This window comes from Schistocerca nitens, chromosome 4 (genome assembly GCF_023898315.1).
Source record: "Schistocerca nitens isolate TAMUIC-IGC-003100 chromosome 4, iqSchNite1.1, whole genome shotgun sequence".
NCBI lineage: Eukaryota > Metazoa > Arthropoda > Insecta > Orthoptera > Acrididae > Schistocerca > Schistocerca nitens.
This window is the reverse complement of record NC_064617.1, coordinates 177,927,829-177,943,985: the sequence shown is the minus strand read 5'-3', so window position 1 is coordinate 177,943,985 and position 16,157 is coordinate 177,927,829. Positions and strand designations below refer to the sequence as shown.

The 16,157-nt window shown below is 41.5% G+C and overlaps 1 protein-coding gene across 1 annotated transcript in view; it reads left to right on the top strand.

Annotated features, from left to right (window-relative positions):
- The first annotated feature begins 8,834 nt into the window (after nt 1–8,834).
- Nucleotides 8,835–16,157, top strand: part of LOC126251561 (glutamate-rich WD repeat-containing protein 1) — a 53,537-nt gene continuing 46,214 nt past the window's right edge. The window contains exon 1 of the mRNA XM_049952078.1: nt 8,835–9,048. Coding sequence (XP_049808035.1) covers nt 8,886–9,048 — 163 coding nt within the window. The 5' untranslated portion in view covers nt 8,835–8,885. The remainder of the gene's footprint in view (nt 9,049–16,157) is intronic.

Below are 16,157 nucleotides of genomic sequence, written 5' to 3'. Positions count from 1 at the left end.
TATCTTCGGTTCTGCAGAAGATTTCTAATTAGACAGGTTAGTTTGTAGTCCTTGGTGAGGTTGTATAGCTTCAACAACAAGAGTCTGTGGTTGACAGTGTCGTAGGCGGCTGAAAGATCTATAAACACCACTCCTGTTATCAGCCACCTTTGGAAGCCGTCCTCTATATGCTGTGTCAAATTCAACACCTGTGCTGTACAGCTCTTCCCTTGTCTGAATCCTGCCTGTTGAGGGATCAGTAATGGTTCTATCATATCTGTAATTCTTTGGAGGATCAACCTTTCCAATACCTTATACAGGTGGCATAGGAGGGAGATTGGCCTATAGCTTTTGGGGTCATCCCGGTCTTTCCCTGGTTTATGTATAGCTATAATTTTTGCTTTCCGCAAAGATTTTGGTATCTTGCCGCTCTTGATACAATTATTCATTAGCTCGAGTAGCCAGCACTTTGCGCCTGGACCAAAGTTCTTGATCTGTTCACTTCTTATGTCATCTACCCCTGCTGCTGTTTTGACTTTGCACTTATTTAGAGCTGAGTCGAGCTCATTCAAACTGAATGGTCGAGACAGAGTGTTTCCCTCTTATTTGGGCTCCTTTTCCAGGGTTCGTTTCCCGATTTTACTGGTATGATCAGGTTTACCATTTTTCAAAAGCTGGTATGCGATCTGGTCTGCCTTCACATTTGTATGCGTATTGGGTTGGGAGGGATCATTGTTAAGGTGTCGTAACAATCTCCAGGCCTTTTGACTACTTCTACTCATCTCACATTCTGTCATCAGTTTAATCCACTGCTCTCTCTTCGCCTCAGAGATATTGTATTTTGTGCAGCCAGATAAGTCTCCTCGCTATAAGGGTTTTCTTCATATAGTCGATAGTATCCGTCCAGCAGAGCAGCTGTGTCAGGTGTCACACCCTGCAGATACATTGTCCTACACCCTCTTGGAATTGATGCCCAGGAGCAATGTTTGACAGTTTGAACAAAGCTGTCATACTCTTCAGGAATAGGTCGCACAGACTTAATCTCCTTGTCCAGCATCTTAGCAAATTTTTTCCAATCAGCTTTCTTGAAATTGTATCTCCGTTTGAAATTCACCTCCTGTGGCCTTATTGCTGTAAGAACTTGACATAGTAGTGGCCTGTGTTGCGTCTTTGGTATGGGCGAGCACACTGATTTGGAGCAAAGCTGTGTGATGTCTTCACTCACAAAGAGGAGGTCAGGGTTAAATCCACGTTGCCACCTGCCACTGTTGAAGGAAGGGGGGTAGCTTGCTGTCCTGTATAAGAGACAACTGGCAGGATTCAGCCCAGGAGAGGACTGCCTCCCCATTTTCGTCATCTTCAGAGTATCCCCACAAATGACTATGGCTGTTAAAGTCACCGATTACTACAGACGTCTTGCTGTTATGGAAGTTCCTGGGTGGTGTGAAGGAAAATGCAGCCAAAGGGGGCTTATACACACAGGTAGCCAAGCAGTTACTCAGCTCCACTGAAATGACTTCGATGTTATTTTCTACGGTGCAGTAAGCACTGATTATCTGAAGTCCTGGTCTTACAAATATAGCACTTCCATACTGAGAGTGCGGTGTTTCTGCAGCTAGTTTCATGCCCGGTAGTTTTGGTCGTCTCTGTTGCTCATCTCTATGCGTCTCTTGTATACATAGGACGTTGCATTTTTTGTCACGGCATAGGTTGGATAACAGATGTTCTTTGGCTGATGATATGCCTTCAATATTTATAGATATGATAGTTAAAGTTGGCTCTGATAAGGACCGTTTATTTCCATGTTATAACATGTTAAATATAGAAAGTTTAACTGTAACCAAGCAGTAGTTTTCTTTGGTGACAATATCAGTTCCAGTGCACAACTGAATTTAAAAATCTGTATTGTGGGGTGAAAATCCGTTACTGCTGCTATCTTGTGCTGACAATGAGATGACTTTCATAGAAATACTGAGTTATTTCATTTGTAATACAGTTTCATAGTTTTTGTAGTTGCTCACGATCCTTACACTTGCATGCAATGGGTGTAGCATCAGCATACAGAACTATCCTTGAATTTGAGGAGCAGTATTTTATCATTTACACAAATCAACAAAAGAAAGTATCCCAGTACAAAGTCCTGGGTACCCTGTATTATCTATCAGTAATGTTAGATCTGTGTGTGCCACTCGCCATCCTTATGAGTGAAAACTGATTTGTGTTAGATAAGGCTTTATTAAACTGTGAACAATTATCAGCATAATTACCAGCCGTTTTCCCTTAGTATTTACTATCTCTCTCTACAAGCAACTGATAGAGATTAGCTAAAACAAATCTGTAATTTCAGATGGAGGTTTGTCTATATCTAAAATTATGTTTCCTTTCCCATCTATAGCTTATCGCAGAAAGTTGAGTAACACCTTCAACACGTAGGAATTACATCTTTGAGATCCAATTATTGCCACTTTTTGCAACATCACCATAAGGTTTGATATCCCTACTGAAAGATGAGCAGAACTTCTTTGTTAATGGGTGCATAATAAGATTCTTTTCTGGTATACCAATGCTCAGTAATAACTGAAACATCTGGTTTATTAAAACATGCTACTATGTCCAAATCATTGTGCTTATTTCCTAGGCTCGTAAAGTTTTGGAGGGTGATCTTGGTTTGCAGGTTGCATTGTATCCACATATTTATTTATTGTAACCATAAATATCCCCATTAAGCAAATCAGATGTGCTTGTCAAACAGGGAAGAGGAAACAAAAAGCCAACACATGAACAAAATAATAATAAAAGGAAAGATTCCAAAAGAGTTCCTGACAGCAAAATGTAAAACTTAAGTGTTTTTGGACATATTACTTCTTATATCCCTCATTCAAAAACTTAAGAAGGCTGTTAGTTTAGTGTCTTCAAGGCATAATGCTGTTTCATTGAGCATCGCAACAATCAAGTCTGAGATAGTAGTGTACTATGATACTACCTATGAAGAAATTGATGCACTGGATGTGAAGTGCACAGTTTAGTCTACCCAGCAGAAGATGGCCCTGCACTGTTCTATACCATCATGAATACACTTATACATTAGTGATATATTCATCACTGACAGAAAATTGAATAATCACATTTTTGCTTCAAGTTTCTGAAATGGCAGTTGATGAGATCAAATCTGAAGAGACAGCTATCAACCCACACTTCCAGCATGAGGTAGGGCTAGCAATTACCAGAATTCTGAAATGTGGATCTTGTAAACCTAGAGTTGCTCTAGGAAAACAAGTAAGATGTGACACGTGTTCCTGATCAAAGATGAGAAAATAAAAGGTTGCTGTATTACTTATAGCACACAAATATGCAGTGAATAAGAAGTGTGAAATGACTGTGTTCGCCGGCTGTGGTGGCCGAGCGGTTCTAGGCGCTACAGCCTGGAACCGCGCTACCACTACGGTCACAGGTTCGAATCCCGACTTGGGCATGGATGTGTGTGATGTCCTTAGGTTAGTTAGGTTTACATAGTTCTAAGTTCTAGGGGACTGATGACCTCAGAAGTTAAATCCCATAGTGCTCAGAGCCATTTGAATCAAACATTTTTGGGCTGTGTTCAAAGCTATGTAGACTTGTTTAATTCCTGGTTTAAGTAATTCACATTATTTCATTGCTGTTTCCTGCTGTCATCCATTAATATCTCAATGTCAACAACTACTTTGTTACTTTAAAACCTTCAACATGTTCACTGTGGCTGACACAAAGGTCAATAAGAGCTACTAACACCATGCTTTTAAGTGTCATCCACAGTGAATCTGCAAAACAAGAACATTTTTGCAATTTAATTGAAAGTCCTAATTCAGCTTCCTTTTTCAGGCATGTTTATTTTTAAATATTAAAACTGATGAGAGTTTCATTACTAGACCACTAATTTTGAAATCTGGATGACATCATCCCAGCACTGTAACAAAATGTGCACCATACACAACAGGTTAAATGCAATCTCTCCTCTCCACAAATTTGCACCTCAGATGTGTTGTATGTCATATAACACTACAGTTAATTTTCCATATATCTGAGCAAAACCAGTTCTTGCGTGTTGAAGTTTATCTCATCTAGGCATTGCACCTTTCCCTTAACTTTAGTGTGCTTTACAATAAAATTTGTATGAAAAGTTTTCTGTATAAATTACCTATTCTACACCTACACCTACAGCTAATGCTTGTGTAACCCAGTGTGCCATTCAGGTGGTTTACTTGTGTGTCAATATAATTGTCAGGTTTGGTATGAAAGGGTTTCTTGAAATATATTCCCACATAAATTTTTTAGTATCTATTCTCAGTTGCAAAATATATTACGCATTGTCAGTGCCATTTCAATGCAAAAATTTTAAATCATGCTGGGGAATATACCAATAAAACAGTTCCATCACACCTCAGAAATTTGATTTTAGTTGCTTCAACCAATGAGAATTACGGACCAAGTCTTGCACTGCCCTGTTTTGTGTATTAACCCGTTGGCTGGCATGAATGTGCCGGTGGTCACAGCAGACTGCTCTGCTGGGGCCATCAGTGATGTGGTAACAACCAGGTAACAGCAATTTTACACTTTTATCTTACTGAGGAAAAATATTTACTTATATTTGATATTCCTTGCCATTTCCAGACTGTTTTTGGGTGTGCAGTATTTTTATTTAAATGCCTTACAAAACCAAACGATTAAATGACTACAAAGTTATTCATGAATTCCTTTTTAAATACATATTTAACTGAGTAAAGGATAATTCCTGAAACAGTAATTAGCATTCTAGCTGTTCTTTTAGCCACAACTGTACAAATGCATATACTTCACATTCAAAGTTCCTAAATGCCTGCTTAACACATTGACTACCATGCTGCTCACAGCAGAGCAGGACACTTAATGCTGTATGCCTAACCTGGTGGTGAAACATCCATTACTAGTCATGTCAGGGTAAAGAAATGCAGAAGATAATCTCTCAGGGAGTACTATAATCTAAAAACGTAAAATTATAACTAAAAAGGTCATTTCCAATTATATCTACCAAGCAAATTATGCTTTCAGTCAGTGATTTCTTTTGCCATAAATGACTAGTGAACGCACATGCCAGAGGATGGTAAATATTCATACTTTGCCTCTGACAAGCAGCAAAGCCATTAGAAACAGCTATGCACATAGTCCAATTTATGTTGAAATTATCGCCTGGGTATTTTAATTAAATTTGGTCTACTATAAGCAACATGATAAAGGAATCAAAAGAAACACACACACACACACACACACACACACACTGAATTAATTTCTTTATTAACAACGCTCGGATCTCCACATCACCATAGAGGTACCAAGCTTGATGCGTTACTCGTTTTTTTACATGGCGAGTTTCCCCAGTAGGCCTATAAACCATGAAACAGACAAAAAGCTACTTCTCGCTGTCTTCTCTTCTTTGGATTTTCACTTCAGAAACTGAAACATCCATTAAAAAAACAGATTACATCACTCACAAATCTGGATTCAGTCATTGCAATTCATACCTATTCTACTGTAAAAAAAATACTGACTATGATGAATGATGTAATTTTGAACATACAAAAGTTTTCAAATGTGCAGGTTACTGACGTTAGAATACAGTTACTACACACTTTTTGATCAAGAAAATGTTACGATGATTGCAACTTAAATACCGAAGCCATTTGTTATGAGAATACGCCATTACCACAAATAATCCACATAGATGCATTGAAAGAAACTTTACTGGGTAACGTAATGCATCAGAATACTATAGGCACAAAGAATGAAATTTCTGTAGATTTACCATACACTTTACTTTACTTGAGCATTATAAGATTACTAACGGAAGTTACTTACCGTCCATTATCTGGAATATAAACTATCCTTTCTCCTCTGCAAACATCTGCTTTTGCAGCAAGTATTATCAATTTTTTTCCGTGATTGAAAAGCTTTAACGCACACAAATCACAAAACCCGCCATTATATACACACACACACAGCACACACCCACAATGCATTAGCATGTCATGTTCAAAGAATATCCGCGTTTCGAAAGCTACCAGCGATATTGGCTAGCGTGAGAGACGACGTCATGTCATGATGTGACGTCATGATTCCTCGGGGCCCGCGAGACGCTTCTGTCGAAGTGGTGCCACGAAATTTACGTCATGACCAGTCTACCAATATCTATGGTCGAAGACTGGTACATGATTTTAGTGGCAGAAATATAACAACCGGAAGTGCCATTGGTTGTAACATGTGAGGTATCTGTCTCTTTATGATCTTTGCATGCACTAGGAAATAAGTAATCAGCGTATTGATTATATATATCTCTTTGTAAGCAGCCAAATATTGGCATTCCGGTCTCCTCTTCAAGCTCCAAACCTTCGCCCTTCCCATTAACTACGTCCGTCTGATCGGCTCCTTTCTCTCCCGCCGTCCTTCCTATGTCACCATCCATAACGCAGATTCCTACACCTTTTTCCCCTCTGCCGGTGTGCCCCAAGGCTCCGTCCTCTCCCCCCTTCTGTACCTCTTGTACACGGCGGACATGCCGCCGCCGCCAGCCCCCGTCCACCTTCTCCAGTTTGCCGATGACACCGCCTTCCTTGCCCTTGCCCCCACCCTGCAGCGCTCCCAACACCTGCTCCAATCCCATCTTGACCGGTTCACTGCTTGGTGCAACCAGTGGTTGCTCAAGGTCAATCCCTCCAAAACCCAGGCGATCATTGTAGGCAACACCACCCCTTCCTTCCGCCTCCTTGATTTCTACATCACCATCTATGGCCGTCCTATCGCCCTCACTCCCACCCTTAAGTACCTTGGCGTCACCCTCGACCGTCGCCTCTCCTGGACTCCCCACCTCCGGACAATCCAAGCCAAGGCACGCTCCCGACTCAGTCTCCTCAAGCTCCTCTCCGGCCGTACGTGGGGTCTGGACCCCTCCACCATCCTCCACACCTATAAATCCCTCATCCGCCCTATCCTTTGTTATGCCCATCCGGCTTGGATCTCCGCCCCCCCTCCCTTTTATAAATCCCTCCAAATCCTTGAACGCCATGCTCTCCGCCTCGCCTATCGCATCCGTCTCCCCTCCCCCACGCGGATCCTGTATGATCTCATCCCCTTCCCCCACCTCCTCCTTTTCCTTGAAAGGATACGTATCCTGTACACCTCCCGTAAACTCGACCCTCCTCACCCGCTCGTCTCCCCGATCCTCTCCCACCCCCGCCCGCTGCCGCGCCTGTATTCCCACGTCCCGCCCGGTCTCCATCTGTCCACCCTCCTTACCCTCTCCCAAGGTGGCTTCCGCCAGCTCCCCCTCCCTGATGATGCCCTCCTCCCCTCCATCTACCCCTCCTACCAACTTTGATTCTCCCGCCCTCCTCCTGTGCCTGCTCCTCTGGGCACCCTCCCTCCCTTCTCTCCCTTTTTCCCCTCCCTCCTCCTTTTCTCTCCTCTCCTCCCCTGGGCCTCCCCTCCCCTGCCCCTCTCCTCCTGCCCCAGTCTCCTCCGCCATTGGCATCCTTTTTCTCCCCTCTCCCCCACCTCACCCCTGTTCCCCTCTTGGCAGGTCCCCGGACTCGCACACGCTAAGTGGACATTCGCGCGCCGGAGATCGCCGCCATCAGTGTTTCGTGTGTGCCGTCATGTTTAGTGTTCCGTGTTCACCGTCGCACTCCCTCGTTCACCAGTGCCATCGTCATCTTCAGTGTTTGTGCGTCGTCTCATCTGTTAGCAGTGTGGATTCTCGACGAGTGTGAACGGCTCCATGTGTGTCTCTGTGTCTCCGTTTTTATTGCCCACCTTTGGTAACTTTTATGTTTTCTCCTGTTTCTACTGCTTGTCTATTCTATGGCTGAAGAGCAGCATAGTGTGCTGCTGACAGCCTGCCTGTTGTACAGGCTTTAAAATAACAATAAAGTAAAAAAAAAAAACAGCCAAATATTTGTATAATGTAAGCTGTCCTCTGAAGTTTCTGCCTATCCACACATTCGGAAATCGCCACAAATTCGGAAACAAACAGCCAAATATTTATTTTACCTTTTGTTTTGTAATCAGATGGAAATATAAATAACATCGAATATTGCATACTTGTATTACATTTGCAACGAATTCTCAGAATGTGTCTACAACACTATGATAAAAAAACCCGCATTGTTCAGCATGCGAACCTACATACTCTTAACTCTGGAATCCACGTCCTTATCCATTACACGAAGCTAATGTTGTGATATTTGCGGCAATGGTCTCGATTATTTGACTTTCTCTCGAATGCTTATATCATTGATGCGTTATTAACTAACTTTTAATGATAAGAATGACGTGTTGGTCATAAATATTCAGTGGTCTGTTCTTTTGAAACGACATATCACACGTTGCGACACAAAACAGCTATATATCCCAATATCAGTGGTGTCTGCTACACCGCGTCAAAAATAGTACACCTGCACGGTGTAATTCTCCCTGGCCCTAAACGGAAGTGATAGCGCCGATAATTCTGCCGTTAACGTATACTCTCAAACTGTGCATTCTGTGCTTCCCTGTAGAACGGTCGTGTTTATCTCACTGAATAATAATCGTCGTACTGTGTCGTATCTTGTGTATACTGTACCGGAGTACATATTTAAAAACTGTATGTTGTTGATGCTTTAATTTTTTATTGCAGCCTCCTACATTTTAATCTCTTTTGGCTAAAGAGTAGTGTATTGTTTCGCTGCTAGGCCCCTCTCGTTTCTCTCGGACGAGGGAATGAAATAACACTAGAGGAAAAAAGTGCCTCATATTTGCGCACTAGGTGATCATCTTTGCTTCGCGTTAGTCGTAGTAAAGTATATCTATGACTCATCTGGTAGTAGCACGTGTTGTGGTGTAAACAGTGACAGAAGCCGAAGATGGGAAATCAGGAAATGGACTTGGATGAACAGGACTCCACAAAAACAACAGAAGATGGAAGCCAAAAGAAAAAGGTTTATTTGCCTGGCAAACCACTTAAAGACGGCCAAGAATTGGTGTGTGACGAGTCAGCCTATATTATGTTGCATCAGGCACAAACAGGTGAATTTATATTTATTTCCCAAAACATTCACAGTGGTTTTTGAATTTGAGTATTAAATAAAATGACAGAGCTCGAGTAATGTGACAGAGGATGTTAAAGTGGAGTAAAAACAGACAGTGGGCTTCACTGTACGCTCTCGAATTGCAAGTTCGCAGTAGCCATTTGAATTGTGGGCATAATGTACATTTAACGAAATTCAAAGATTCATTTGCTCCAAAAAGACTCATATGTAATAATTTGAGGACGGTAAAATTATTTTTATGGTTAGGCCTAATAACTGAAGTATCCTCTGTATATACGTTATTCTTAAGTATGTGGTCATGTTTAGTCCTTACTTTTCGAGGACCTGATAGAGTAGGTCAGTCTTTTCATTCTTTAACAGTGACACAACCGAAGTAAGGGAACTAGGCCTATGTACATGTCATCAAGCAACTTTTGGAGAACCTGATAGGGTAGGTCAGTCTTTGCATTCTTTAACAGTGATACAACCAAACTAAGGGAACTATGTACGGGTCATCAAGGGCAGCTCTGTACTGTTGTGCTCCAGCTATTATCATTGCTATTAGTGTAGTCAGGACTATTCCAAACCACACAAAACGACGATAAAAACTGACAACACAAAACTCCGCGAATTCCACTAAACACAATATCCTCTGGAATCGGACACTTCCCTTGACCTATATAGCTCAACAGCAACTCCCGATGCCGGAACACCCACAACCACAATTGGAATCGAATACTTCCCTTTACCTATGTAGCTCAACAGCAACTCCCGATACCGGAACACCCGCAGCCACAACTACACATTGCAATCGAACACTTCCCTTCACCCACATAAGTCAACAGCGACTCCCAGTACCGAAAAACCCACAGATATGACCACAAATTGGAATCGAAAACTTCCCTTCAACTACATACCTACAAACCAACACACGATACCAAATCACCAATACAACAAACCACACAACTCAGAACCACCCCACCAGCCACAACAACACACAACAAATACACTAAAAAAAAGAAAAACTTACCACGACAAAGTTCTGGCGCTGCAACCTAAGTCAGCCAAAACAAACACACACACACACACACACACACACACACACACACACACACACACACACCAACAGAAAAATACACAACCAAAAGAAAGACCCAAGCTCCCCACTCACCCCAAAATAAAATACCCATAAGCAAAAAAAGACAAACAAAAAATAAACAGATCTCAATCCCACACTACAACTCAACAAAAACTGCAACAAAATAGATCCTCCACAACGAAATCACGAACCAACACACTCCCCCCACCCCTCACAAACACAAAAAAAAAGAAGAAGAAGAAGAAAAAGCCACTGAAGGTTAGAAAAGTGGAAAGTGCTTCTACCCCTCCCAAGAACTGACTTAACGGCCCCCCACATCCCCTCTATGGTATTCGTACAAGCCCACGTCACATAATTTTTAAACTCTAAATTATGGTTCACTACTAAATGATTGTACCACTCTCACCCAACCAACAAGAAAAAGCATCAAAAACTAGAGTAGAACCCGGTTCTATAGACTCAATTAACCCCACTAATTCCATCTTAGACCACCCCTCCACAACCCTAAAAACACATTCCGAACACCCACCCCTCAGTACAACAGCCCCCCCCACACCCAGAGACCAACCACAGAGTTACCCCTCCAATACTTCCTTGTCCTGAACTGCAACTCGTCCACCTCCACCACAACCTCAGGCCCATCTAACTTACCCCTGTACTTAATAAACTCAGAACATACTTCACGACAAAACGAAAACCAGTCAAGCACACTCCTCTCACTCACACAAGTCTCATGCGCGCAAAAACTGTGAGCGGATTTATAACGAAAGTAGTACGTCGACAACACAATCTCACGCATGCCCGACCTAGACTTCTAGAACCAGGAACCGTGACATATGGAGTGCCATAGGTTATCCCTACGGCACCGCCACATATAATCATCCCTGGTCCAAGACACCGGAACTTTTGCCCATTTCATGTCATGCCCACCAACAGCACACTTCACAACCTCCGCCAACAAGCCAAACAGCTGCAGAAATTTAATCAACTCCAACGGACTCACCTGTTAATTTTATCCATCAATCCGTACCTAACAAGAGCAGCAACAAATTAATTTACTCAAATTAACACACAACCTACAGCAAGCAGCACTACAATAACTTTCACACAAAAACACTAAGTCGTTAACTCACTGAAAATAATTCCTCTCCACACACAGCCAAAACAAGAACCACTCAGAACTAGCAGTAACACCGAACTGAACCCAATACACCACACAACACAAAACCCCTGAACACGCCACCAGAGGACACCACGAACAGCAACACGATGACACCTACAAACATGCCACACTCACAAACCAAATTCCGCGTCGTCATGACGTCAAACACCACAACAGCCTTACGTCACGGGTCAAAGCTGATGGGTGGGATTGGACGCTTCTGTCAACCCCAGAGCTGTGAGTAGAATAGGAACAATTTACACTTGAGGACACTGAGTGCATATCTCTATTTGCTGTTTTGGAAGAGAGATCTGTTTCATGCACCAGTCTAAAGTAAATATCGTAAACATCTCAAGATAGTGCTGACAAGTTTTTCCAAGCAGGTGAATTTGAGAGAGTTCTAATGTGATCCTTCAAAACAGATGCACTGCAAGTTATAACTCAAATAAAATAACTTTGACACATGTGGCTGGGATGGTGTTGCTGGCTAGTACCCACGATGTAGTACATTTGTGCAATTGATATAAATCACTGTGCAGTTTGGCTCTTCCCCCTATAACCTGTATAATTTGCTTCTCCTGCATGCACCTGCAGAACAGGTAATACAACAAGCACATTGAGCATGAGAAAAAACTGCAGTTGGCTTACAGTGTACCTCAGCACTCGATTTGCTGTGTTTGCAAAGTTATCATCACAGTACTGATGTGATGTAGGGGAGGGAGCTCTGGCTATACCTTATATCAACGTACCACAACAACAAACATTCCAGAAATAATATAGATGCAAAATAAATGTCATAATAGTTTTGTTCTATCAAATTTGCACATGTGACACCACATCATTATGTAGTGGGTCAAAGATGATGTCTGCTATTGGTAGGTTCAAAGTACCTATCGGATATTGTTTTGTGGCAGCTGTAGTCGTAGCTGGTGAACTTTATAAAGGCACAGGAGGGAGCAATCAGCATCCCAGGAAGAGACGCTGTTATGGCACAAACAATACAGTATTAAATTTGGTCTGTAATTTCTGTTGAAGCCAACATATGAGGCAGCTATGTTAGGTTAGAATTGAAAGAGTTCTAGAAAACTGTATTTTTGGTGAATCATTATGTAAATCAAAATTCGAGTGTGGATGCTATGTTCTCTCTCCATTCTCATCACTGTGTAGTGAAATATGCAGTTGTAAATGTGAAAGATGAAGCATTGTGTTAAACAATGAGAGCAGAGTCTGCGCTGCCATCAGTGAAGTGAAGAAGTGTGGTGTAGACTAAAAGTGCAAAAGCTATGGGTTAATTGAAGCCTTAGGTATTTCTTTGTCAACTCATAACCAAAGTGTCACTATTCAACTTAAGCCAACCTTTGCCTTGGGCTGGGTGCACATCAGTTTGTCACCACAAGTAAGATTTCATATTCATTGGCTTTGCTGACTCACAACAAAACTGTCACTATCAGCTTAGTCTAGATTTCATTGTATGATACCGATCATTCCAGAACCTATATTCCAAAAAATAATATAGACACACAACAAATATTGTATGTTCTGTTTGTGCAGTTGTGATGTCTCCTATCTCAACATTACATAAAAAATGGCTACTTGTACAATTTGTTTTAAAACTTGTCATTAAATTGGAATTTTTAAGTTTGTGTGTGTGTATGTTTTCAAGGGGGATGGGGGGGTATCTGGCATTACATGCCAAGGAATTGCAGTTTGATGTAACTTTTTAAGTCATTGTATGTTTGGACTGGCTGTAAAAGTATGACTAAACATGGCCAAGTATCAATAGGCTCAGTCGATGTAAAGTAGACCATAAGATATCAGTCAAGGACAGGATCAATTTGTGCCATTGACTGCAATGACCATGAACTGGTTTTTGTTGAGGAAACAATGATCTGTTGAAAATAAATCTGGACTATCATCTAGCTCAGTCTGTTTCTGTAATACAGGCACTCTGTCTTCAGGCCACATGTGGCCCATTGGGACCAACCGACTGCCGTGTCATCCTCAGCTGAGAATGCGGATAGGAGGGGCGTGTGGTCAGAACACCAATCTCCCAGTTTTCTGTAATATACGGAAGGTGTTTTCTTCTATCAGTGCAATGCAAAACCATCATTTTAATCAGCAAGGTCTTTGAGATGTTCACCAATTTCTCTTAACAGCACATTCTCCAGATCTCTTCCTCACTGAGTATGTAGGATGGCATGTAGTCATGTCTGCTACTGGTAATGTCCCTTCACCAGTTATGACAGCAGGCAAAAGTTGTAAGGGTGACTACTGTCTCCCAAGATTGTGTGCATGCTTGCAAGGTGACACTGTAGCTAGAGAGGCTACACAAGATTTTGAAATTGTTAGAGAAAATTTACCCATTGTGACAAATTATCACCGCTTAAGATTGTCGTTCCCCCCCCCCCCCCCCCCCATTTCTACCATCTTGCTGAACTTATGAACGCAACAATATGCAGTGTAGCAAGTGGTATAGCTATACAGAATACCCAGTTTCAATCAGACTGTTCTCTTTCCCTCAGACATTACAAAGCTTATTAAAAAATTTTAACTGACTTTGGGTGGCCATCAGATGAGGTTCACTTGAAGTAGTAGCCATGTGTATGTAAATACACGAGTTTCATGCTTTGCAATATTTATCTTTCGAAAGATGGAGTGCCATATAGTTGATGATAATTGATTTGTTCTTTCAGCTACCTACAGCCATCCCCATCTTAGGCTGTTTTAATGCACACAACTCTTTGTCGAGCATTTCCAAAATTTCTCAGTGTGTGAATCAACTGGACCAAGTGTTATTTTATTTTAATATTTGTTTCAATATGCAGGTTTCCCACTCTTTTTAGCTGAGCACAAGGCATCTTATTTGCTATCTGTATATGGCTCCCAGCTTCCTTTTTTTTATGTATTGGAAGATGCATGATTATTTATGTGGCAGTGAGCACTTTGTAATTGTTCTTTCACTGTCAAACTGTAAATTGAATTATTTTTTTTTTTTTTTTTTTTTTTTTTTTTTTTTTTTTTTTTGCAAGCCTTCTGGCATGCACATATACTCATTGTCTCCACCCAGGATTACAGAAGTGTCTTGATTCCACACGACTGCTTTGACCCATGATGTCATCAGGATGGCGGAAACGGCTATTCTAAGCATCTCCAATATGGCGCCTATGATGTCACTACATACACACGGCAACAAACACGAAAATACATACAAATAAGACAAGATCATCTCCCTCCAAAAATACAATCAAACAAATGGGACAACTGGGGGAAATGGGGGCTTTTAGGATGAGGACAAGCTAAATATAATAGGAAAAAAACACCATGATACCAGAACACAAAATTACTAACATTGTTCTACACCAACAAAAATCTGCAGGCATCGGACACGTCCCTTGACCTATATAGGTCAACCACAGGTGATGATACCAAAACACCAATACTTACAACTAAAACACTGCTGCTAAATTATAAACACTGTTGCCAATGACTTCACACATCGAACAGCAAAGCTGAAATAAACCAAATACAACACATTATACTCAGCGAGCATGCGAGCGCGTCCACACACACACACACACACACACACACACACACACACACACACACACACACACACACACACACACACACCAGAGGGCACCATGAAACCACAGGCCGGAGCAGACGGGTGGAATTCGACGCTTCCATTGACCCCTCCTCCCTAGCCCCTTTTCTCTCATCTTTGTCTCTAGTAGCTCTTAATCCCTTTGGAACATGTAATCATTTTATTTGAGTCTTCACTTGTGGAAACAAAGCAATGTTACGGAGTAATATCAGGGATCTATAGACACACAAAGGGTGTCTTTTTTTAGGAGCCATCAGGTGATTTTTCTGTGGTGTTTCAGCAGATATTTGCAATTTTGTTTCTTTCAGTGCATAGTTGAAGTCAGCCCAAACAGATACTGCTCATCACGTCCTTCATACACTGTTCATTGTGGACGCAAAGTGTCAGTTAATTTCCATTGTGAACAAAATGATATTTATGGTGAAACTGTACAGTGCGCCTGCGAAGTCTCTCTACAGTGGTGAGCTCCGCGTGTGTCACTTTGCAGGGCGCATAAGGTTGGCAGCACTTTCATGTCATTGTATAAACTAGAGGCCGAGATTTACTGCTTGGGAATGCAGTTATGCTGGGAGATGGGATTCAACATTATTACAATTGTAAGAATGAAATTAATTAATTGTATTAATTATAGTTGAATGCACTGTACTCCCAATAACACAGTAGGTGCTGGAAATGGTTTCCTATTTCTTGAAGGTGTAGTTCAACAAGTTTACACATAGTTGTGAACACTTTTACCAATGTTTTGTGGGTATTTGAATGCAGATAATGTTATCACTGTCTTCAGTGCATCTATTGTCTTTGGGTTATTTTGATACACAAATGTTTCAGCCACACCCCAGCGGGGTGTTGGGTGGATACAGATCTCGTGAGTGCAGGGACCAGAGCCCTTTTATAACTACTCCATCTCCAAAGATTTCATCTAAAAGTCATAGTACTGTGTGCTGGATGAGCAGTAGCATTTTCTTGTTGGAAGATTGAATGAATGATCTCATTTTCATTCATCAGGGCAATAAATGGATAAATTATCTTGCTACAATAGACAGCAGAAGTGATGTAGTATTGAACAGATCGACCCTATAATTCACACTCGCTTTATGACAACCTACATTCCTGCAATAGCATTTCTCTTAAGGCATGTGGGTTTTCTGATGACCAAAGTTTGGGCATTAATGTAGCCAGATAGGCGAAACTAAACCTTGTAAGTGAAAAAGGTTCGGTCTAAAAGACCAACTCCATGTCTCT